At 42.4% G+C, this 26375-nt stretch overlaps 1 protein-coding gene across 1 annotated transcript in view; it reads right to left on the bottom strand.

The window, feature by feature from the left end:
- Positions 1–370: 370 nt before the first annotated feature.
- PolA2 (DNA polymerase alpha subunit B) overlaps positions 371–26375 on the bottom strand; it is a 34143-nt gene continuing 8138 nt past the window's right edge. Inside the window, exons 7-17 of the mRNA XM_070535652.1 lie at positions 24627–24779; positions 22197–22259; positions 22038–22080; positions 20124–20242; positions 18678–18716; positions 18190–18263; positions 16980–17076; positions 14373–14479; positions 13480–13539; positions 6603–6729; positions 371–648 (exon numbers count right to left, since the gene is read on the bottom strand). Coding sequence (XP_070391753.1) covers positions 496–648; positions 6603–6729; positions 13480–13539; positions 14373–14479; positions 16980–17076; positions 18190–18263; positions 18678–18716; positions 20124–20242; positions 22038–22080; positions 22197–22259; positions 24627–24779 — 1035 coding nt within the window. The 3' untranslated portion in view covers positions 371–495. The remainder of the gene's footprint in view (positions 649–6602; positions 6730–13479; positions 13540–14372; positions 14480–16979; positions 17077–18189; positions 18264–18677; positions 18717–20123; positions 20243–22037; positions 22081–22196; positions 22260–24626; positions 24780–26375) is intronic.

Below are 26375 nucleotides of genomic sequence, written 5' to 3'. Positions count from 1 at the left end.
GTCATTTCCCGTCAAAAATGACTATTTTCGGACTGCCCTAGGATAATTCTTAAGCTATAACGGTAGCTCACAATGTATGATTATGTTATTTACCCGATCCTAACGGGCGCCTTTTGTTTTCCATTGAAATTGGGACGCAAATTGCCTGCGCGATGTTCGTACGCTTTACCGCATAACGTGGCTGTATTGCGGCAAAGATGACTTTAGGAAACCAACCGCTGCCACTAAAAGATTGGGTGTACGTTAGATTTTTACTTCAATTAGGACCTAGAGTCATTTATACGTTAGTTTTTTTACATCAGACACATAGAAAGTTTGAGAGCGCTTGATTCTCAGGCGTGTTAAGCTCGAGCAAATACTGCAAAATAAGTGGTGTTAGAGTGCTTTTTTCTGCATTTTGTTTAATTCGACCCGCCGCATAATTCAATCAATTTCGTCGGTTCCGCCAGGGTCGAATTGACGGAAGCCGACTGTAAAAAAATCGGTACATCGATTTCATATCCGGATTACTTCAACTGTAGTCTTGGCAGCCATGCTCCCGGTGTACATCTCTGGATCCACTGGATTCACCACAACCCGGGCAAAACATCCTCCAACGACACCTTTTGTCAGGTGCTCGGGGTTCACGCAAATACAGCCATCCACGTCCTGCAAAGCAACGTCACAAAAGATGGGCAATGAGACTATGGATTATTATTTTTTTTTCTGTAACTAACCAACAGGTGTCGCAGTGAAGTGTTTTCCCCTATTTTTAATGACTTCCTGCTTATAAAAAAAGCAGATCTGTGCACGTTTATTTTATTATCCCATGCTGAGCAATTGTGTTAAGTTGAAGTTTTCGTGCTGTCATAAACTACAATACATATAGAACTTAACTATTTGCGCAGTAGTATTTACAGACTACATTTTACTAAATTTCTCATGCACATTTGTCCGGGTGTATTGCCGAGTACAAGGCCTTGGCTTTGATCATTGTCCGTGGCACCTGCATTCCAGTGGGGTTCAATGCAAATGAATAAATAAATGCTTATATACTTGGATTTGGGTGCACATTCATGAATGCAAGGTGGTTTAAATTAATCCCACTACAGTGCCTTTCGTAGCATGCAAGTTGCATTGAGACATTAAACCTTACAGTTTAATTGTTCTCTTTAACTTAATAAAAACAATGACAAAACACAATATAGTCAAACATCAAATAACACAGTTTTATATAACAAAATTCTTGATATAACGAAGCATTTACCTTTTCATTCCATAGAACATCATGTATTTAGAAGCTCAATATAACAAAATGTGCTTGTATGCGATTTTAATATAACAAAATTTCACTGCCGCTGCAAAGGATTGCCAAGACAATAAATGGAAACTTCCGCGGATGCAGATGGTCAAATGATCGAATTACAAGTGGCTGCTCAAAGACGCACCTTTCAAATCGCTTAACGCGCGACATGAGTGACCGCTGAAGTAGCCGCATCATGTTCTATATGAAGTCCAAGTACGATAAGATCCTATCGTGCCATGTGCACTGTGCGAGTGAAAGTGTGCAAGGGTCGGACAGGAATGTGGCTTCATGGATGCCGCCTTCCCACGCAAGCAAAGGGAACGTGGGGGAGGAGAGCGAGCTTGCGCTAATGCGATCAAGCGCGCGCGAGGGGGCAGGGGTTAAGTTGGCACATGCCTTGATTACTAGCGCACCTCTCCGCCGTGCATGGTTGTAAGTTCAGCTGAGCGCATACGCAGCCACGCACTCTGCTTTAAATCTGCCGCGTGTGCAAAGAGTGGGCGTGCGAAGACGACGTGGCACCCCGCAAGCTGTCTTATCGCGCGTTTAATATTGTATGTTGCGTAATGGCAAGTTTCGGTGACCCGTTGGAGCGAGAGGCAGACGAAGCGTTCAGTCTCCACTGCCGATGCTTTTCCTGATAGCGACTTCCCAGTGCCGGCGAAGCTAGCAGCCGGGGGGGGGAGGGCGGAGTGCACGCGAAAACGTGGCTGGCTTCGTTCAACTTGTACCGCTGAGAAATAATCATCAACATCTGCGGCATGTAACAGTATTGTATCATTCGTCGCCACTCGCAAATTTATCAAAACGAATTGTTATCTCAATCAAGGTTGCTTTTTTCGATTGCTTGATAATTCAGAAAGTTCTGCAATCCCTTTTCGTGTAATAAAAATAGATCTTATTTGCATAAAAGGTCGAACTTCAATAGAACGAAATTTCGATATTATGAAGCAAATTGCCGATTTTACTGACTTTGCTAGATTGAGGTTTAACTGTAATACATTATTTGCAAGCTTTCTTTTCCTTGCAAATTTACCAGCAAAGGGCAGGTTGCCCTTGCACAGCAGGAACAGCTAGGTTACACAACTTCATCGAGCTTAGCATGCTAAATGTGAAAATGCGACAACTCGCACAGATTGGAAAACCAAAATTGGTGCGCAGCGTCTGCTGTCTCTGTCTCCACAGAGCAAGAAAGTGTGCATCACGGCAAAGCACTACCAAAGTCTCTCCATCTGAGATCACGTCGCGAGCGACATCACCACTCAAATTCCTCCACAATAATTATACACAGTTGAGTATATACGGTGGGTGGTCCATCGTATTCGTTTAGCAAGCAGCCTTCAGTTAAAGAAATAGCCTGTTGGGGGGAAAAATAAGCGTTCCAATATATCAGTTTATGCCACTTGGTAGATTTGGGGATGGATCTCGAAAATAGTGCTAGTCCCCCGAATCTCTGCTACAGCTCAGACCACTTATAACGTAACCACCTGTAGTGCAGAACTGGCTATAATGCAGTCCTTTCTGGCTACCGTTTACCCTTCCATAGAACTCCACATGTACGCACACTGCTTATAGTACAGCCACATGAGACCAAATACCGGTTTAATGCAGCTGCCGGAAAATCCTCCAGGCAAGCGAGGCAGTGAGCGCATTTCTCAACGAGGTGTGCCAACCATGAAGTGCAACCATGAAGTGCAGAGTGGGGAGGCCAAAGGGAATGAGGAGGAGAAGATGTGGAGCAAACAAACAAGCCATGGTAGAGCATGTTGTACGTATGCGCACCACGGGCATGTAGGTTGCCTAGGTGACGGGGAAGCCTACATTCCAGAAGCCAGCCACTTGTCAGAGGTGCACATTTTGTACCGAATACGTCCTCACTCATTGGCTCTAGTTTTGTCTGTAGAAAGTAAATACACAAATATGCATACTTTGCGTGTTCCAGACTGCAAATATTGTGCACTCGGCTAACATGTCTCTTACAGTGCTGCTTGGTATGCCATTATGCAAGCTTTGCATGAGCCATGTAATTCTGCAGCTTTAGTCTTCATGTTTTTTTTCAGAGACAATCGGAGCGATCAAGTGCACGTGCTTGCTTTTCTTTATGTATTTTGCGAAATCTGCATGGGCATTACTGTACATGTAGTGAACATGTGGATTTCGCCTTCCAGGAGAGTGCAACCGGTGTGTAAGGAAGCATATTCTATTGCACATGTGGATGTTTCTTACTGCTGGCTGAGATAGTATACAATAGGAGCTTTGCAAATTGCTGCTCACATTTGTTGATCTCTTCTGATGCTGAGTTCGAGTGCTTGCTTTTTGATGTGCAGGATTAGTAGACGGTGTACAGGCACTTTGTCTGAGACATGTGTCAGGCCTTTCATAGACAGTCTCATGAGCTTTCAGAATATTGGCAGGCGCTGTCTGCGTGAACAGTGACATGGTACAGTTGTGATTTTGCTTATGTTTGTATAGGAATTCTGCTTAAATTTTGCAAACAATGGGAGAGCTTAAATACAGCAGTTAAGTAGCATGAAGAGTGAGAACGCGACGTAAACTGCACTTTGCAAGCACATTCTATGCACTGAGACTGTGATTCTATTATGCAAGCATTATGGTTGTGTCCCTAACGTTGCCTCCATGGCTGCACCATCTCCGAGGCCACGATAATGAATCCGCTGAGTAGTGGTGCTAGCTACAAGCTATGATGCTCTCGAGTAAAACCTCGGATAGTCACAGACAGCTAGATAACGTAACTGTGACATGTCCTTTGGTCAGAGCTAGTCGGACTGGAAGTCGCGGATGGTTTGCCTGAGACTGCATAATCGAAGAAGCCCACTGTTTTACAACTCCAGCATCGACAAAAAAAATTTCCAGAATTTGCTGTATGTTGTGCTTTACTGCAAGTAATACTTATTCGAAAATTCATGATAGTCAGGGCTGTGGGTGCATTTCGCATTCACCCGTGTCGTGAGTGCAGATATCACGCATGCAACATTAACTCCATGATGCTGTCAGTTTAGCTGCGTTCTGCAAATTCCATTCAGAACTTTTAGGCTTTATGTCCACTTATTTTGACGTCCCTACCAGTCTGCGCACATACAAACATGGTAGATGTTTACAATACCTGATCTCCCACAAACCACCCAAACTACTCTTCAACCACGTTGCCCCTTGTTTAGCCTGTGAGTGTGATCTCCATTTAACTGTCTACAGATACGAACAGAAAGGGTGAGCTTTCTGCGATGGGATGCCGCCCGACAACCTTGCAGGCTAGGCCTAACAGTGCTGCTTCGTCAGTAGTTGGGGACCAAAGTTGGGGTTTGGTGCCAATTCAAAGAAACGCTTCACAGTGGCTGTACGGCGCTCGGAAAGTGAAGGAACCACCTCGACAATGAAAATGAGGGCACAGTGGCACACGCAACACTCAAATGGCGGCAACTTGGATAGTGGTCACCATGTTTTCGACAATGCGCATGCGTATCAGTCCAGAGAAATAACGAGGCACCATAGGGTACAGAAAATTTCAGTTGCCATTTTACATTAGATCTGTGATGCTGGTGGCGGTGCCGCAGGGAATTCCAAATAATCAAGCAGGTTTGGAAAATTATTTGGCGACTTACATTCCTTTATACGGTTTCGTTTTTCTGTGTTACTTTATATGCATCATGCAAAAACTGCCATGCCTCAGAGGTTAACCTTTCAACGTTCATAAATTTACACGGATGCAAACATCCTGGTTGCATGCTTCGATTCTCGGATACGCGTGGCTGCCTGGTCCACATGTATTGCACATTTGCAATCTTCGAAAAATGTTTTGGTCATAGTGTGGTACCACTTATAGTGCAGATATTCGTGACTCCAGCAACTTAGATTATAAGCAGTCTATGATGTAAATAACACAAGATTTCATTGCTGCACAGCTTCAATTCATCATAACACGTACACTGTACATAATTAAAAAGTAAATTGCAGTGTATGCTCATTACAGTGGACCCGTGTACAACACTTTCGGACGTAACCGACCATATTTCAACCTTAGTTTGCTCCACTTATTTTATTAATGCAACGAAGTTCACTTTTAGTGGACCACAATACAATGGACCATCAATTTTTGTCAAAATCGGCCGTCTAAAATGGGCTTTTGCCGTGTCGACACGGGCTGGCAACTGACTTGCAAGAGTCAGTCGATGACTGTGGCTCCATATTGCACATGCGAGGGCTGGAGGAAGGCGGGCAGAAGCACGCCGTCTTTCGCACGTGAGGCATGGGGGTGAGGCAAGGGAGAAGGGTGTTCTAATTCAGTGGCTGCTGCTTATGGCACGGCCGCTGTATCTTGAAAGTGATCTATGATGTGGACAAAGTACTCGCTCGCGCGGACCTTATCTTCAAAACAATCTACGATGTGGACAAAGTGCACCCAGTGCCGATAGCTTCATATGCACTGTGCTTTTGACGTTTAGTGTGCGTTGAAGCGAGAGACAGCACAAAGGTCAATTCGCTTGCTGTTGCTGCCGTACTTTCTCACTCCAATGTTTTGACAGCAACTTTCCATGGTCATCGAGCGAGATGTGTTCATGTTTACATGCGCGCGCATGACACCATGCTTGTTTATTTAGTTAGCAAGCAAATGTTAACAACTTTACACGGCCAATAAATCTACTATCCTTACTTGGCATAGCTGTCTACTAATTTGCTATCACAATCGATGCTTCATTTTTCAAGCGAAACTGCGCCTTTTTATTTTTATTTATTTATTTATTTTTTTACTTTGAATATTCGTCATTCACCCTTTGCTTGTTGTTACACATCGCGACCACATTTTCGGAAGTGAGGTGTTTCAGATATTATGGACTTCGGATAAAATGGACATATTTTGTCGGATTATTAGGGTCCGTTGTACCGAGAGTCGGCTGTAGTGCATTTAGGAGCTGGCTAATTGCTGGTGATCTGATACACAATAATAGCTGCCGTGGTAGCTCTGTTGCTATGGCATTCTGCTTCTCAGCACCAGGTCAAGGGTTCGATTACCAGCCACAGCAGCCACATTTCAACGGAGGCCAGAATATAAAAACACTTGTGCATCGTGCTTTGGATTCACATTAATCAGAAGCTCTCCACTCCCTCATAGCACACTGTGCAACTTTGGGATATTAAACCCCACAATTTTACTCTATATTTAAGGTGTAGTGATGTCCTCTTTCTAAAGTAATCCAGCTGAACCAGCAGAATTGTGCTATAGGTGCTGCAAATGATCACTAAAAAGCCCCCATACCCTAAAGAAATAGCGAACAAATGATAATAGTGCTTTCATACTTGCCTTGGCAAAGCCTCTGAGATCAGACGGCAGCACAAGCAAGTGTGGAGTCACAGTCAGACGGCCACTATCGTAAAGGTGAGATAGATCAACATTCACGTCTTCAGATGGTGGGTAGAGTGGGTAAAAGCTGCACAAGAAAGAGAAAAGTCAGGCCCCACCACTTGAAAATATTTGTCAATACATAACACACCTGTAAGTTCACTAAGTTCTTTTTGTGCAGGAGTTTAGGAGAAATCGCAGGGAAAAAAAGAAGTACAGTCAGGCACATGAAAAGCAGACTTCTTAGCACCACATCAAGATAAGAACTTATTTGCAACTAATTGCCTGACAGAAGATGTATTACGTGTGGCTCAAGAGAACAAAATACAACATATCCCTAAAAGATGGATCGTCAGCTATCACACTGCAGAAAGAACAAAAATTCATTCTGTCCGAATTTGTATTTTTAAGGGTACATACAACCACACAGAACATGAATCGAGATAGCCCCATTGACTGAAAGATTGTGTCTTGTGTAGACTGAAACGAGCGCTGTTCTCATTGAACAAGGATTTATATTTTGATTCATAACAAATTGTAAAAAATTACCTGTGGCCCACTCACATGGCAAAAGCGTGACAAATAGGATGACCTGTTACATGACCTTCTATTGGTGTACATGGCTCCTGGGCTTTTGTTTAGGGGGTGGGAAAATATTCGAATTCTTGAATACGAATCGAATGTCACACATTAACTATTTGGTATCTTTGAATATCAAAACTAACTAAATACTTCATGACAACCAAGTGTTGGAGTTGGGATACAGTGTGCTCCGTTTGCTAAGCAAAGTATTGGGAATTATCAGAATTGAAACAGCCACAAAAGCTTTCGAAACAATACGGCAACAAAATGGGTAATGGAAGATTTGTTTTCAATTTCACGGCAGAAGTGTACATAACAACCTCTTATTATTGCTTGTAGTCTGTAATATAGTGTTTATTGCAGTATAGTCATGTAGCAGTTTATCTTTTATGATACAACCAGTGGTTTTCCTTGGAATGAGCCGTTACACTGAAATAAATATTCATGCTATACATACATATGTGCGTGTACACACACACACACACACCTTCGTTCAAATTTTCGATTCGATACTTACTAGCTATTCGATTTGTATTCTGACTATTTGATATTTGCCTACTTCCAACTTTTTTTTAGTTTTAAATGCAATAAATTTTTTTCTATTATAAGTTTTTCTGTAACTTACAATGCACAACTAAATATTTTATTGTTATACAAGTAGAAAAATGGCACCATGGCCTCCATGATTGGACAGCGCATGCTGTAGCCCAATCTCGAAGAACATAGTGGCGCTGTGAGAACTTGTGCCCTTGGCCAAAGAGGGCACCGCACTGCCGCTAGCACTAAAATTTGCAGCAGCCGCAGATTCAGAAATTTATTGCAGCAGACTTTTTGTTTTCAGAAGTGGCTTTGAAGAGCTCAAAATGTAGCTGGTTAACAAAAGTTGCACTCACTCCTGCGACAGCTGCCCATCATTCTGCTTTCCCTGTTTGCGAGCCTGGCTACCAGCATTGCTCTTACTTTTCAAGGTTGCCGACATCAGAACTCCTATTTTTTAGACATTGCTTGGACTGAAATATTTTGCATACAAGATTTCCACATGCATTAGGAAGTAACTGCTGCATGTATAAACACTTCTGAGGATGAACTTGTTGTGCCATCAAAAATAGGTTGTCAGTCCCTATAAGGACTCCATTCTCACAATAGTGTCGGCATCTACTGTGACAAGTTGCTTCCACAAGATGGCATCTGAACAACAGAAATTTTTGTGTGCACGCGACTTAATGCTGGCTGCACATTATTAAAGGGGCTCTGGAACACTTTTCTCGACTCCAGCATTTCTCAACTTCAATAAATCTATGTCTATACGTTCAGCAGAAGCGGAATTACTGTCAATCAAAGATCACCTTTGATACACTTCATGGTGCTTCCGCTCCTTTTACAATGCCTTGAACTATGAAGGCTATGGCAGAGCAGGGTGTGCCCACAACGCTCCGCCTACTGAATGTCACTGCGTTGCGCAGTTAAAATTTGATTTTGGATGTTCACATATAAACGCCACTCTTTGCAATATTGGCACCCACAATGCGCCAAATGCAGTTGTCCTCAGCAAGCCACAGTGCACTCAGCGAGCGGGCTCGTCACAGCTCTCCGCGACAGCCACAGTATCTATACTATGCAGAAGATGGCAGTAACAACATTTGCTTTGTATATGACGGGGCTGGAGTGTGCGCTCAAGCTTGTGTGCTCCAGCCTGGCCGTATTCCGTGGTGCAGACTGGCTTTGCTCTACAGCAGCTTGACCCACAGATAATAGCCACGTGCAACTTGCACATGTTGAAGCGCTGTCAATAGCTCAATACAAAGCAATCTATGCCAAGGTGTCTAGACAGGAGCAGCCAGGAGTGAGTGTGCGCTGGCAAGAGTACATGTGGTCTGATCTTAAGTTTCACGTGGTTCTAGGCCAGTTGAGTGTTTAAAAGTAATCAAAATTAGCAAGACCAAGTGGATGCAACACTGATAAGCAGGGTGGCCAAAGGTTAACTTCTATGTGGGCCAAGCGTGAGCAGATGACAGTCGACCTCTTCCAGAAGTATGTAATCCTTACCGAAATTCGAAAGCAATTTTTTGCTTACTTCAGCCTGTTTATTAAACTGCATCACTAAATATACGCAGTAACAGTAGGAAGAAGAGGATTGATCTAAACACAGTTTTATCAGCTGTAGTGAAGAGGAATTGTCGGTGCTGCAGTCACATTGCTGGTCTCTGGAGAGGCACAAGCTCAAGATTGCCTGGGCTTCTCTCGTTTAAGAACACTGCTGCTCTCATATCATGTAGCAGCCACCTATGGGAATCTCGTATATGATAGCATATGCAAGCCACCAGCAGCTTCGAAACAGGTGAGGAGAAGGCCTCATTTGAAAAGAAAGTGTTTGAGAAATATGTGACTTTGTGCTCTTCTTGTCAGCTCCACATTCTGAGCACAACTACAAAATTTGGGTGAGGTGTTCACAACAGCGTATACTATCCGCAGACTCCATATTTCACCAGGCCAGAGGAGTGGTTTAGAACTCCTATAACATGTGAAGGAGGGACTACATAGTAACATCAAAACAAAGCAGTAAAGGGAGCAAAATCTTGCTTGTTGCACCAGATATTTGCATAAAGGTAGACATAGAGATACCTGGGCGTAAACTAATGTGCAATTAAGCCTGTGAAATAGCACTCCATAATGTACAATACGTAACGAGATATGAAGTGCCCATCAAGTGAAGAGCTGTCTTGAATATTGCTTATGTAAACATTTGTTCAACTGTATGACTGGGTTTACTAGGTCTTGTGATGGAATACATTGCAATGGAGCTGCTTAGCGCAGTGATTGAATAAGGGCTCAGAGCGATGCTTTCTCGGCTCAACCCAAGCACATTACGGTAGGTAGGCTCCTGCCTGCCGATGTCTCAGGACCCTTCAATAAAGAAGAATTAAAGTGTTCAATGTTGGGATCAAACCTTGGCTCCTGAGTATAACAGCGCAATGTTCTAACCATTGGACCATGGTCACATGAACACTTTCCTTGAGCCAATGCGAGCTAGCTCTTGAAGGGTCCTAAACCACTCCTTGGGCTTGGTGAAAAAAAAAAAAAAAAGTCCCCAGATAGCATACACTGCTGTGAACATCCCAGCCAAGTTTCGCATACGTGCACGGTACATGGAGCTCATAGACAGAGCATGAAGTCACCTTTTCTCTTTCTTTCTCTCAAATTCTCTCTTTTCAACAGAAGCCTGCTCCTCACTCTTCTTTGGACACTCTATCATGTAATATAGCAGATTCCCATACGTGGCTACTATTGTCCAATAGATGACATGAATTAACCATTCACCTTCCTGATGAGTATAGTCGTCATGAAATTTTGTACCAATATAACCAATGACTATAGTCGTCATAACCAAAACATTGTCACACACTGAACCTATGATGACTATCCTCATCCTATTGCATCTAATTGCTATTCCTGACACTAGATGGCCAGGCTTGTCCATGCTGTGCCATTTGTGTCTCGCCTTTCATTATATTGCCCCCTCTGACACCTCCACATAAAGCATGGCTGCCTCCAAGAAGTGAGGCAATGAAAGCATGCGTAAAATAAAGTATTTTGACGACTCCTCATGAGACCACATCTCTGTTGAGTTTTGCTCGGAAACGGAAAGCGGTGTGTTCTCTTCTGAGGAGTCTGATGATGACTATTCTATGGATGGTCCGGAGGACCTTGTCACTGCTCATGAGTCTACCATGCAAAGACAGCCTACTAACTGCTTTAGGAGCTGCGTGAAAGTAGCCATTACCCGTGCATGTTTCTGCAAAGTTTAGGTTATTTTTCCTTCGTGTTCTCTTTTTTCATAGTGTATCAAGCCTTACAAAACGCTTTTTTGCAAGACAAAACGGCCATGCAGTGAAGCCTTCTCCAACTTATCTTTTTACGCAATTCATGAAATAAGGGAACCCTATTGAATTGAAATGATGGTGCCATGTTATTCAGAAAAAGAAGGTCTACAAACTGAGCAAAAAGAGATTTCCAGTACATTTGTTATAACTTTCTTCTTTTTTTCAAGGTTGGGAAATGTTTAAGAAGTGTGTTTGGATCAGTGCTATTCCTGCTACTGCTATTGTGTATATTTAGTGACACAGTTTAATAAACAAGCTTAAGTAAGCAAAAATCTGTTTTAAATTTCGATAATAATTGCGCACTTCCAGAAGAAGCCGACTATCGTCTGCTCACGCTCTGCCGCTGCCACTAGTGTAGGAATTCAACTTTGGCCACCCTGCCTATCAGTGTCATAGCCATCGGGTTTCGCTAATTTCGACTAGTTTTGAACACTTAACTAGCCTATAACTATGGTAACCTCATGGTGAGACCACATGCACGCTTGCCAGCGCACGCTCCTGTCTGGCTACTCCCGGTTAGATGCCTTGGCAAACTTCACTTTGTATTGAGCTATTGATGGCACTTCAAAATGTGCAAGCTTGATGTGGCTACTATCCGACAGTCAAGCTGGTGCAGAACAAAGCCAGTCCACATCCTGTAGCACGACCAGACTGGAGCATATGAGTGTGGGCAGGCACTCAATCCCTGCCGTGCACAAAGCAAATGCTGCACGTATGCACTGTAGTTGCATGTGGCTGCGGTCTGCTGCCCAGCGTAGATGCCACAGACACTGTGGGGTGCTGTGATGAGTCCGCTGGCTGAGCGTATTGCGGTTTGCCGAGCACAACCGCATCTGGCGCATCGTAGGTGCCAAAATCGAAAATAGTGGCATCTATGTGAACATCCGAAATCAAATTTGAACTGCGTGCCACGGCAATGTTCAGGAGGCAGAGCATTGCAGGCATGGCCCACTCCGCTGTAGCCTTCGCAGTGCAAGTCAGTGGAGAAGGAACGGAAGCACTGCTAACACGATGTTTGATTGCCAATAACTCCGCTTCAGCTGAACGCGTTGAGGTACTTCTTGCGGCAAAGTATTTCTGAAATAGTCTAATTTAACTTCAACTTCATTTCTCGACTTCAATAAAAAGTGGTTCAGAACCTTTTCATAGAGACTTGGTGCATGCGTCATGCTCCATAGCACGAGCAATAGGCTTGTTTTAGAATAGAGGCCCCCAAAAGATAGGAGGCCCATAACGATCAGTGTCTCGCCACAGCGCATGCACCGAATCCAAACAGTATCTTTGGGTTCGGGTTTTCGCATGCCCTTAATGCTAAATTTCAAAAATAGTGTGCATGCCCCAAACATCCCAAACTTGCTCTGCGTCGTCTCAACAATGCCACGAATATCAAAAACGTGTCACCACCTCCTCATTGAAAATAATAAACTGTCAGGCATACTTCTAATCCTCTAAAATATTACAGATTGCATTATTTCATGTTTTTTTTCTCTGGCATTACAGTTTTAATTTTTCCTTCCGTATGCAGGAAGGGTGCTGCAATCGCATGACAGTAACGCAAGCTGGAAACCCTATTCTAAGGCACCTTCTCAGCGAGGCAGACTGTGAACGCAAAGTGGTCACTTGTTGGGGCACACTAAGCTCTAGACCCATATTCCAAACCTCCCAATAGCACATGTGCACGTGCCAGTTTACTTTGGCCACAGACTTGGAAATAAGACACATGAGAGATAGTAAATTTTATGACTGTCTTTCGGGAGCATCACGTCGCATATTAGCAAAAGTGAGAGCGAGAGCCAGTTTTATTCTTTCTTTCCTCATGGCTCCTAGAACTTTGACACGTTGTGTTAGAGTGTGCCACTTTCGTGATCAGCTCAAGTCATAACAAAACAGGTTGTAATGCTTCTTCGCCAGAGCATGAAAAATCAGTAGTCATTCCATCACTGTCATACTATCATCGTCGCTGCCGTCATCTGCTTGCTGCTGTTGTGACACAGATTCTTGCATGACATACTACATGCAATTGCTTGACGTAGACAAAAAAAACCATGGTCAATTTTAAAACACATGGCACAACCCCAAATGGTGCTCGATAGCTAACTACCTGCAGAATGCTTTGCACATCATTGATTCTGATAGTGTATGGGATCTGCTTAATTATTTTTTTTCTAGAAACTACAGCAATAAAAAATTTGAACAACAAAACTTGAGCTTTAATTTGTCATGTTAAAATTTACTATATGGTCTAAGTTAATTAGAAAATAATTAAACTGTCCATAGTAACTGCCATCAGACCAAAGAACCTCAATATATGCACCATATATGTAAATAGTAGTGTTGAAAATCCTTTCACATGCAAGGCATGTGAATTGCCTCACCTCTGCTGAGTCAGAATGTGCTTCGCAAGACGAGACAGCCTGTCAGGCAGCTTCGGAGAGCTGAAATGTGAACAGAGCTGGTTACAATGAAACATTCATGTTGCTTTCCCATGAAATAAAAGCACTAGTTCAACCTTCGTCTACTTGCACCATGCATGCTACTGTATTTAGCATGCATAAGCTGCACCATCTATTCAAGGAAGTAAGATTTCACGGCAATGTGTTCCGCAATGTCGTAATGCCAAATACAAAGGAATAATATGTGTTGCAGTGAAATCGCACTGCAAGCTTGCCAGCGGCAGCGGCATGAATGTGCAACCAGACAGTGTAGCGCACAAGAACAGTGCAGGGTAAAGAATTGGCAGGTGGCAGCTCGTAGCAGTCGCAGCAATCATGTGGACAGGGTGGCAATAAAGCCATTGAAACAAATTAAATTCATGCCAACTTTATCCTCTTCTCCCCTAGGAGGCTTTTTTTCTTAACATATTTGTTTTTGAGACAGTGGCACTGTCTCTCAAGTCCCCATGGAACTTTTACAAGCACCTGGCTGAAATTTCACAGTTGACAGAAAAAAAAAAAAGAAAGAATAATGCAGGTAATAGCAGCTGGCCAATGAAAAAAAGCAGGTGAAGAGGCAGAACTGTTTCGAAAATGGTGTTAAATTTCTTTAGGGGCCCTCGTAGCAACAGCTCTGATGAACGGCGATGTACTACTGGGTGATGCCGCCATTTGAAAGGCTCTTGTTTACATGAAGGTTTCCCTATGGTGTCTAACTGTGCAAGGCAGTAGTGTTTCCACACACTCCTGAACATTTCCTGTCTACTGCCACAGGCACAAATAACAAATCTGGCCTGTTGTCAAAGGTTCCAGCAAAAACAACCACTGGTACTCACAAGGATATCTCTTCCCTGCCAAGGTGCATCAATACATCTACGCTGGTAGTCCCAACAATATAGCCACCGATGTCCAGAAGGCAAGGATCAGGGGCACAGATGATTTTCTGCAAGCGCAGTAATACTTTCATGGTGAGTTGAGCAAGAAGAATCGAGAGAACTGAGGGGCTCAGATTTTTTTGTTACTGACAACTGCATGAAGCCAAGGAAAGCATAGGGTTAAGTATCACTTTTCTTAATACATATATAATTTATAAGAAAAAGGGAAATGAAACTGGAAGACCCTGGACAACGTGGAGCCAATGGTAGTCAAGTCTGAAACCTCCACGTGACATCTACGATGCTCAGCCAATGGAGAAGTTACAAAGTGGCACGCACCCTCAAACATCTGCCAATAAGGCATTATGGGAATCTTGGGGGAAAATGCTCCACCATCTGCTTGCTTTGCAGCCACTGTGTACCTCGTCCCACTGGAGTCAACCCTTTCTTCTACCGTCTTGGCTAGCCATAGCACAACAGATTACACAGCAAAACAAAGACAAGCACGACCCAAGTGGCCACAAAATGTAGTGAGGGAACCGCAGTCGGTGCATCGAGTGCATCCATGCTCCCGGAGCTGCTTTTTGCCTGTTAGGTATATGCAGCAAAGCTGGTAAGTCAGGGCCTGCTTTTGCGAAATGCTCAGCCCCGACACACTGCTGACAAGACAATGGCACGCCATAAGAACAGGAATTTTTATGTGCACTACTACTTTGTTGCATTTTGGATGTGCGCATGCACTGAGACACTCCAGCTAGAATTGTGTTTAAAGTAATTTACCACATAAACCGTTTCTTGTGGGGCTCTTCACTTTGTGTGTGTTACGCACTAGAACGTGCCTCATGCTGGCTAGAATATCGAAAATGTCAGTTTGCAGGGACATCTGTGAATGTGTCTTTCAACGCGTTTTGACAAGTTGCCGAGCACCACCGGAAGATTGCACATAAGTATCACCTTCCGCTGGCATTTACTTCTAAGCCAGTGCTCAAAAATACGCTTTGGTGTATACTGGCAACAGCTATGATGTTCCTGCGAGTGTGTTTTCATCTTTAAGAGCACACTGTGTCACAAAATGCTGCACAACCTTTATCTATTTCAGCAGCCGTCCGACAATTTCTGCAAGCCTTTTGCACATTTCGCAGACAGATAACTTCTCAGCCATTTCTTACAGCACGGAGGCTGCATTGACAAATGTGGCCAAAGAGCTTGAGAAGGAAAAGCATCAGCTGCCGACCCCACACATTCCCATGCATAGGACCAGTGTGCGCAGACAGTGCACAACATTTTGTGTACGCCGAAATGCGAGCTCAGGCTGGCTTGTGTTGCCACACTCACCCACAGAGGCCAATCAGAACATGCAGTTTTCCAAGCGCATCAATAGTGAGGTTGGCGAGCGGTCTCATTACGGCACCCTGTGGCAGCCGCAGTATCTAGCTTTGCAGCACACAGTCTCCAAGACTGAAACTGACCCTCAGAGTTCCTATAATGCCCTTGGCGTCACAGGTGGCTGTCCCTCACTCCCACCAACTTTCTTGGGTATTTGTGCACGTGCACTAAACCTAGCTCCAGGAGTGCTAGCCATTGCTACTCGCAGCCGTAGTGAGTAAACTACATCCTTTCAAAGACAGACATCACATATGCTATGTGAGCATGGTTGAAGGGTCACCATCATAACATCTTTGTCATAACAACAAGCAAGAAATGATGGCAACACACAGCTCCCTTTGAAAGGCTGACAAACAGACAGCAATGTAAAAGAAAGCCTTGACATGCGGTCCCCATGATATGTTAAAGGGGCCCTGAACCACCCCACAGGCTTGGTGAAATAACATAGTCCGCAGGTACATAGCATGCGCTGCTGCGAACATCTCAGCCAAGTTTTTCTACTGTACGCGGTGCATGGGCTCGCAAGTTGATCACGAGGTCACTTTTCTCTCAAATGCTCTCTTTTCAACAGAAGGCCCTGTCCTCATAATCTTCTGGATGCTTTATTTCGTCGTCGGATGCTTTATTTGGTCATTCCCTTAGATGGCTGCTATTGGCCGATGGCAGACAACAAGCTGCAGTGGGCTACATGGCGTAGATACTGTGGCCGCTGCGGGGAACTGCCATGAGTCCATTGGCTAAGCGCACAGCAGCTCGCCGAGAACAACTGCGTTTGGCTTATGTTTAGCACGTCATAGGCACCAAAGGCGGAAGTCACGGCTTCTACGTTAACATCCAAAATGAAATTTGAACTGCACATCACGGTGACATTTAAAAGGTGGAGCTTTGTGGGCATGTCCCACTGCACCATAGCCTTCACAGTGCAAGGCATTGAAGAAGGAACAGGAGCACAGCAGGGGCCATGTTTGATTGCCAATAACTCCGCTTCTGTTAAACGCATTGAAATACCTTGTACAGCAAAGTATTTCTGAAATAGCCTATTTTCATTTCAAATACCGTTCTCCACTTCGATAAAAAAGTGGTTAAGGGTCCCTTTAAAGACAGCCTAACAAGAACATGTGAAAAAACAAAAAGCACATGCAGAAATTAACAGCTTTTGCATGCTTCGAGGGATACACGCACCTCATATTTCTTTCCAAGCCTGAATGGTGGTGTTGGGAAGACATGGTCATGATGCACATCCTGGTTAGAGGGCACTAAGACAACCTGCGTCCTCGTTCTGCAAATGAAAACAAAATGCAGCAGATCCAACGAGTTGGAATCTATATACAGCGAAGCTTTGTGCGAATGCATAAAGAGTCAAAACAGGAGTTTGTGTTTACCAAATGTCCGCACAAAGTGACACGAAAGGCTTTGTTCAGGCATTGTAGAGAGGTTAATGCAGTGCCGCTGTTGCGGATACACAAAGGGAGGCATCCTGAGTTTTTTTTTTTTTTTTCCTATCCTTCCGCAAGAATGGTGCGACCACTATGGCAGATGCGAGCACTATGTGGTGGTGGTGCAAAAAACCCAGCGGCACACTCCGCTGTGACTGATTGGCCTATTTGGCAAGAGAACAGCCAGGCCGCAGCACCCATGGTCATGAAACCCAGCGAGGTCCACAAAGAAAAGCTTCACTTTGGAAAAACTAAAATGAATGCACAAAGTTGACCGAATTGGGAGATTTCGCTAGCTGTGATCTTGAGAACATGACATCATGCTACTTACTAGCACAGCACAATCATGACAAAGAAGCACTGTGTGTACCAGTCACCTATCATTTTGTTTTTCTATGCTAACTCGTGTCATAAGAACACACAGAGGCCAAATATGCAGACATTTAGGATCTTTGGCAATTTCATGAGGAAACGTCAAAGTGAAGCTTTGGAAAAAATGCTAGAAATGTTTGCAAGACACATGTGTAGACTGTCGTGACAAACTGCACATATGTGGAAACAAAATTGATTGTGGCATAGGAGAACCTTCTAAATTAGATTTGACCGTGTTCAAAGTTAGTTTACAGGCCACAAACCAGGCATTTTACAGCAACAAACAACTATGAGCTCAATATTGAGCTGTGTCATTACACCCGTAATGCAAGTTGCGCCTCAGTGCTGTGACCTCTGATGAAGAAGCAAGAGAAGTAGCGGTGCTATGCATCTGCAGGTCTCCAGAGGTGCTTCAGGCATGCTTAATCCACAACGAAAAATGATCATCATGTCAACATGACAACAATGAGATTACACATATAAAGGTTCGAAGAAAAGAAGACACCACGAATGGGAAAACCGAGGATGCAGCCAACTATCTGAGCAACAAAACTTATATTTGGACTTTTAAAGAAACATCTTACTTTTGTAATGCATTAGCCAGTGCATCGATTTGATTTTGGAATATGGTGTCATATGTATCGGGTAGGTTCCCCTTCTGAAAAGAAACAGTAGACAGAAATGTGAACATGAGAATGACTGCATGAACTGCAGATAGAAAGACATACTCGTTCACTGGTGTCGATACTAAATAGGTATGTCATTGAAATGGCCAGCTGCATTTGATGACATATGCCTTGGGCCACCTTGCTTTAATTAGCATATATTTAAACAGTGAATTTAAAAGTTATTCAAATCTTTCTGGCTGCAGACAGCCATGAAAACTAAACAAACTAAGGACATAATGTGCAATAGAAAGAACACGCAATGCAACATGGACGAGGACCTGCATATATTTACTTAGATCAGTTGGTATGTACAATGCTTTTGATGTTTAATCTAAGCAATTTAGCTAGGCACGTAGGTTTCAAAAAGTAAATCACAGAGAATTATAGCACACAATAGTACGAACCTGGATTAACTCATGACGGCTGTCCACAAAGGGTCCCATCTGGTAATAAAAAAGAGAACAGTAGGGTAATAAATATCTCTGCAGACCAAATGGTAGAAAAGCAGGTTACAGCAGCGACATAATGATGAAACTTCTACAAATAGCCAATTATCACAATGAGCAAGTACAATTGCGAGACACAAAGGACTTGATATTTGGTAGTCACAATGATACGAAGTAACAATGAATCCAGAAAAAGCATAGAGGAAGTCAATTTTTATGTATGATTGAAAATGCAGATATATTAAGGTAAAGGGAAATGAAAGTGGATGAACAGATAGTTTGCCATAACATAACATTTAACTTCCCCTATCTTTTCTCTGGCTTCACTGTCTATAATTACATACAATTTCAATTAATACAGGTGTGTGACAAAAATGTCACACATTTAGTTTTTGGCTCTAATACCTAATTCTACATTTATGCAATATGTGCACTGTATTTTCAATTTACACATACATGTCAAAAGTTAAAAATCAGTTATTTAATTATAAGCTGGCAAAACAAACCCTACAGTGCAAGAAAACAAAGACAAGCTGCAATAAACACAAATGGTCCTGCTGCTATGTTATATCTAGTAGGTTATGTTTTTGAAAGCAACACTTTTAATACTTCTGCTACTATTAGTACTACTACTACAGTACTGCCACTAAGTAGCCATTGCTATTACTTCTAGCTACCACAAAATTTTCAACAAGATGTAAGTAAGGGAATCTCAACGCAGTGAGATGTGAGATCAGCTGTGCCAAGAACTAAGAACATACAGCCCAACCTTTGTCTGTCAATCCATCATGCATTTATAACAGTACTGCCGATTCTTAACTAGGCAGCTAATTTACTCAGAATTTGAACTTGAAATGGGTGTGGTAGTTGCACCACACAGAGGAAGAAAACAAAATGAAAATCAAATCAATTTTTAGAGAATAATGAAGTTGGTAATCCTTGTATTCAAGATGTCCTACTTATATCATTGAAATTCATTATTAAAACCAACAGGCCAACAAGAGTTAAGCAGATGCTGTTGCCCTTAAATAAATTGAAAGCACTAAGTGGCAGTTGTTTTGCAATTGTGCAACAGAAACAACACTGAGAAACAACAAAGGAAAAGGGCCCCGACTAATTCCAGCAGCTTTCCCTTATAGCTTATATTTATTTACTTGTAATACACTATCTGTTTTTTTGTTTGTGTTTAGTTTTTTTAGGATGTAACTAAATAATCCACACCATTTAAGTACGTCTATGCCCTATTCCATGTATCTGTACTTTGATTCATAGAAATGTTGACTACATGAAAGTCTAATTGGCAAAACATTCCCAGCCCTGCTATGTTTCTGTTAGATAACTGCAGTACATATAACTAGTATATTCTTTAGTCAACTGTGAGGCCATCAACACTCAGCTACACACCATAATGCAAACATGAGGCTGGTGCTTCATGATGTAGGCTGTGAAGTCAACCAAAGGCTCGAAGCTGAGAGTGTCTGATGTGGTGTATGGCCCCGCAGCAATCACCAAATGCAAAGGTCCTGAAAAGACTACATTCATTGAGACCAGCTACAACATGCAATAGACACCAAGAAAGACGCAACTAATTGCATGTTATGTGCTACCATAGACATACAGAATATGAACAGGCCACTAGATCAAACAAGACAGCAATATGTGAAAGCCATATTTATGAACTTCATTAAAACTGCAACTAACTTTCCTCACAAAGAATGCTCCATAGTGTGTCGAATTTCTAATCAAGCATACCAACATGGTCAAACATTGATATAAGAAGATCATAAATATGAGCACTCTAATTGGTTACCTTAAAATTAGTTGCACTGAAATGCTCGAAATTTGGGTCTAAACATTTCAGAAATTACAAATGCATGATGTCTCCACAAGCAACTGCAAATAATTCAACCATCTGACCATGGTGCCTTTGGTACAGTTTCCGTTTAATGTCACAGTTCTTCTTTGCCGTTTTCTATATTGAGGCTAAAATACAGGACATGTTATGGACATCAAGTTATCAAAAGTAAGAAAATTCGTCATATCAATGATTTCATCACACTGAGGTTTGTTAACAACATCAAGATTTAACAGCATGTCCCATACCACAAGTGTAGCCTTGTGCTTTTGTATTTACGATTTCAGTGTGGACATTTCTTTTTTTTTTTAATTAGAATATAGGTTGACACATCCACAAACTGTTTTGAGTGCAACTGGATCTGTGCTGGTGAGTGACAGGCTCAAACAGAAGGCAAAACTTAAATTTAGACCAAACTATAGCCCGCCCCACTTTCACTCCAAGAACTGGTGGCAAGAGCAACCTTCCAAGAACGACATGCTGTCTTTTAATTTATTGCAGTCTAATTGTAGCATAAAGGCATCCCAATGCTTGCGCTGCACAAAAAAGGTTGCTCTCAAACGAATACAATAAAGATAGACTGACAGTTCAAAGAGGAACAGAATCCACTTACAATTTTATTTCAGTTCTTTAGTGAAATACTGATATTTAGCACAGAAAACAAAGGTCGAACTTCACATTTTAAAGCTACTTACCGCTTTATTAAATCAAAAGTGGTTGTGGCATAAAAAAACTTGCAGCTTTGCACAGAAGGGAAAGCATTAATTGTGATAGCAAATTAGTAGACAGCTATACACAGCAAGGTCGATCGTTCTAACAGCTGTATAAACTGCTCTAAACATTCGCTTACTACCTAAACTAACAAGCACGATGTCATGCGCGCAGATACATACGATCTCACTCAATGACCACGAACACTCACTATTAGAACGCTGGCATGATGACGAGTGGCAGTAGCAGTGAGTGAATTCCACATCGTGCTGCCTCTCACTTCAACGCGAACTAGGCATACGAGAACACAGCGCACACGAAGCCATCAGCTATCTTAGGTTGGCTAGCCTTCAATACCACTGCAGATTACATGCAAGATGTGATGCACGTGACCGTAGTAGAAGCAGAAAGGCGTGCCACCCTGCACCCCCCCTCCCGCCCTCCTAGCGCGTACACATCACCCCTTACCCCTTGCGTGTGTGCAAAAAGTCGGCACGCACTTTTCTTGCCTCCTTCCCTTACGCGTGTGCAAAGGCGTCGCCACACCAAGCCACCATCCTTCTCAATTCACCCTCACATGTTTTCCCCCGCACCTACAGCACATGACACACGGCCGTGATCTTATCGCACTTAGACTTTATATGGAACATCACAGTGACGACGGTGGAAATTCGGCTGGAGTATCCATATATAATTGCTATCACAGTGAAAGAATTACAGCAATCATAAGGCAAAGAAGGCCGGCACTTTACCTTTCAGAGGCGGTGGCTGGTTAGAGAAAGGCAACATTTTGCCCTGAAAAAAGAAACCGCAGTATTGAACCAACAAATTATTGTTTGACAACACAACATCCGTCAAACATGCCAGATCCACGTATACTGTAAAAAGGGGCTAAGGAAACACATGCTTACATCGAACAACTCTTTCAGAACGAGGGTCTTCTGAGTTGGATTGGTCCCTTTGCCAACAACTACCTGCAGCAACACGAATAAAAAAAATTTGCACACCACTTTTGGGATTGCGAAAAATAGCAAGAAAGCAACTATGTTTCAAAGGTCCCTGAACCACTCCTGTTCACCCTGGACTCTCATTCAATCTCTCACACTGCTTCGTCAATGTCCCACACCTGGATGCTTGCTGTTGCCTGACAGATGAGAGCAGTCATTAGCTGATCTTCCTTCGAGTGAAACAACATGACGTGTTTAAAATGCACCGACAGAAGTGAACATAAGAATTGTTGTTAAAGGGGTACTAAAGGTCTAGCTGGAGTGGCGATGAAGTCCGCAAGAATGTCTCTTCTTTTGTTTTGCACTAAGCAATGACTTAATCACCAACAAAATCACAACAAAGACAGAAAGTCTTGTGCTCGGAATGTACACCTAAAGCAAGGTAGACAAGAATTTTTGGATTCCACCCCTACTGGAACATGGCCAAAGTGGCCAAATGTTTAACTTACAACATTGTACTCAGAAGCCAGCATTATAGCCACTGAGCCAGAGAGGCCCATGATTGTCACATGATTCACATCAGCAGTAGCTCATTTTGCATTTTTGAAGTGGCACTGCAACTTCTCACATTTACATATTTATCGTTTATTGAGGATGTGCTCTGAGCAACAGTAACGTATTTGTTATTTTGGAGCATATTCTGTCAAGATAGCTGGAATTCATTTTTGCCTTTGTATAACTGTCCAATCTTGGCTTGACCAAATTTGCACCGCGAAATCTGTTCTCGTAAAGTTGACCCAAGTCTAACTGCAAACGTTCAACTGATTTTTCATTGATACCCCTTAAATTTTTCATTACTTCGTATTGAATAATCATTCTCCATTGGGTCATTTATATGAAAGTCATTGTTCCTTCCACAACGCAGAGCTTTGCTTTTTGCTCCGATGTTGCTATGTAATAATGCAACTCCAATACATAAAACTCATTTACTAGCAGAGTAAATGGAGCAGAGACTGTGGGTGCAAATCTGTCTTTGAAAAATGCAAGATTATATCTAGGAGAAAATCAAGCCTTACTAGAGAAATTATCGAGGCTGTCGCAATTCCAGGTGCAGAAAATAACTGTCAATTGTACTTAATTGTCCTTCGATAGCCTTGTATGAAAAAGAGCTGACCTACCTTGATTCAAATGCCAGGGTGCGATAAGCGGTATGAGCAGGTTCTGTAAGCATGTGTGATCGTCTTTGTTTTTTTTTTTTTGTTACATATTCGCTCTAAAACTAGCTGCGTACCGGTACAACATTTTTGTTGAAATTAAGCGTTGTGTGTGAGTACTTTGGGTGCCTCCTTTGTCTCTGTCAGTTCTCATGCTGTTTTCTTGCACTCAATTACTACTTATAGAAAGTTCAATTTCAATTCGTGACTTCAAAACCTCACCCTGTATTGAAATAACGATATGAAGCCAACAGACAAAGCCAAGAAAGACCAGGGTAAATTATTCACTTAAATGTAGTTCTTTCGTTAATAGTCAAAGTGAATACTACATTGTATTTACTTTACCGACTTGGATTATCTACTTGGCATATTAATTTGGTCACTGGGCAGCATGATATGGACATACGATTTTCATACATTCTATGTGACTGCCGTGATGCTGAGTGCATTGATGATTATTTTTCCACAAAATCCCTGCAAAATAAATCAGTCACCTGGTAGCCCAGAATAATTCCAAATAATATTCATCAAGGCAGAGTTTGCACAAAATATATGACTCGCAATATGACGTCAAGTTAAGGATTTCAATGAGACTGACGGCAAAATTTAAGTAAGCCGAAATAAGCCTTATTTAAATGCCTGGAATAATGAATATTGAACATTGTAACCTTCTTTCTTTTCCAAAAATATCTGCCTCCCATTCTTTGTCTTTTTTTCGTTGCAAGCTGTTCACCTTGGCTAGAAGAATTTTTAGCTTCAATGTTTGCGTAAATGCTATTCACGAATTTTGCTGTGCCTTTAGCAATGGTCAAACAGGCATACCATTTTTTTTCTATGGATGATTGTGCACACAGAACCTTCTGCACGAATGCCAAAAGGACATGATGTGGAGCGCATAGCACAAGGCTTCTAAATTTTACACTATCCTGAAGTGTGCCACTTTTCACAACTACAACCACCTCTGCACTAGTTTTTAAGAATTCAAGGACTGCATATATATTCAGGCAGTTTTAAGTATCCTTGAACACTTCTTTTTTTTTTTTCCTTAAAGGCTAAGGTGTTGAATCTAAGACTATCCATGGTCAAAATAAAAATAAATGCCTACGATCTTGCTTTCTAAAGAATAGACACACTAATAACAATTTATTATATTTCAAGATGTAGGAGAATGTCACATTACCTGACCAGGAAAAAGAGAGTACTGCTTCAACTTGGAAACGTCCAGCTTGACAGTCTGACCATTGCTAGTCTCACTACCTTCGAGGATCAGTGAACTAGCATTCATTTTCCCATAGCTGTCACACAGCACTCTTCCCGTCACAAAGCTGTCCTCCTGAAACATTAAGCAGCAAAGGCTACACACTGCTGCAACGAAGAAATCAGCAAGGCTAGAAAACCTTTGCAAAATGACTAAATAGGCAAAAAAAGACTTTTTTTTTTCGGAAATTCACAGGAGACGTGTAGTAACCTCATTTGAAGACAATAACTTGCTTCACCTAAAAGCTGCGAAACAACCATGCTGGGGTAATTTAGCAGGCTGGCTTACACTGACAACAAGAATATTGCAATCACAGTTTCTTCCAAATTGTGACACAGTGATGAGACCTAGCAGAGGCATGGAGGAGGGGGATATCGAGATATGTAGTATGGAATTTAACAACACAGTACGTTTATACAGTTAAGCCATGATATAACGAAGTATTGAACTTTTTATAACTTTTGGTCCATAGAACATGATGTATTCTGAACCACAATATAACAAAGTGCGTTTATACATGATTTCAACATATAAAGAAATTTTACTGCTGCAGCGAAGGAATACTGAGACAATAAAATTGGAAACTTTTGTGGATGCAGATGATCAAATGTTTGAATTACATGCAGCTGCTTGTGAACACCCCTCTCAGATCATGTGCCATTTGACCGAGAGTTTCCACCAAAGCGAAGCAGCACCATGCTCCGTTTAATGCTCAAGCGCAATAAGGTACTGTCGCAGCCTGTGTGCTGCATGCTTTAGGTACGAGTGAAAGCATGTAAGGGTGAGCCGAGATGGATGGTGGCCTGATGACTGCTGTTTATATATAATGAAGCAAGATGTCGATTTCATAAAATATGATACAATGAGATTTAACTGTTGTTAAAATTGCTGTGGCAGTGAAAGGAAAGCTATGGAGACTTCTGACACAGCGTTTTTAAAAGTATATATACCCAATGTCTCATTTGTGTTTGTTTAAGCTAGGAAACAGAAAACAGAAGATTCTTCTTGACAACAGCACTTATATTAAAATCGGACAAAGAATATGCCACTCAGTCCTAAATTTGAATTTTTTTTCTTCCGTTATGTTCTTCCGCATCATGGCATATGCGATACCATTGCAAGTAGCAAGCGACACTGATTCAGTGTTTGAGAAGGTGCTGTCAAACTCCGCCGAGCTACTTGGTGCAGTAACACATTTGCAGAAGCTCTGCCCTTTCAGCTTTACTTGCTTTTCCACAGAAAGTTGTTGATAAGCATATGCAACATGTGCAGCAGAAATGGAGAAAGAACTTGTCACGGTACAAAGGGGCCCGCTGCTAAAGGGAATACTTGAGTGCAGAGCATTGTCTGGATTTCCCTCTTTCACAAGAGTGCCATCGCCTAGATTTGCAGCAGATAACCTGTAGTTGGCAGCCCTGACTCCTTTCGACACACCTGCGCAGTGCAATGCCATTGCTTCCGCAGCCACTTGTAGTTAGGGTACCAGCAAAGTGAGAAGCCCACATGTGAGCGTTTCCTTTAACAGTGGACAGCACTGCACACCAACATTAGTGTGAAAAATGTGCATGATATGCCACACGCAGGAAGTGCACGCGTTGCACACTTGTGCCTCAATGGTCAAAGTGATCAGCGTTTTGCGGGATGCAGCAGTCAAGCTAACCTAACATCCTG

Source organism: Dermacentor albipictus, chromosome 3, assembly GCF_038994185.2.
Source record: "Dermacentor albipictus isolate Rhodes 1998 colony chromosome 3, USDA_Dalb.pri_finalv2, whole genome shotgun sequence".
Taxonomy (NCBI): Eukaryota; Metazoa; Arthropoda; class Arachnida; order Ixodida; family Ixodidae; genus Dermacentor; species Dermacentor albipictus.
Note: the sequence above shows the minus strand (reverse complement) of the source record. Positions and strands in the feature narration are given on the sequence as shown.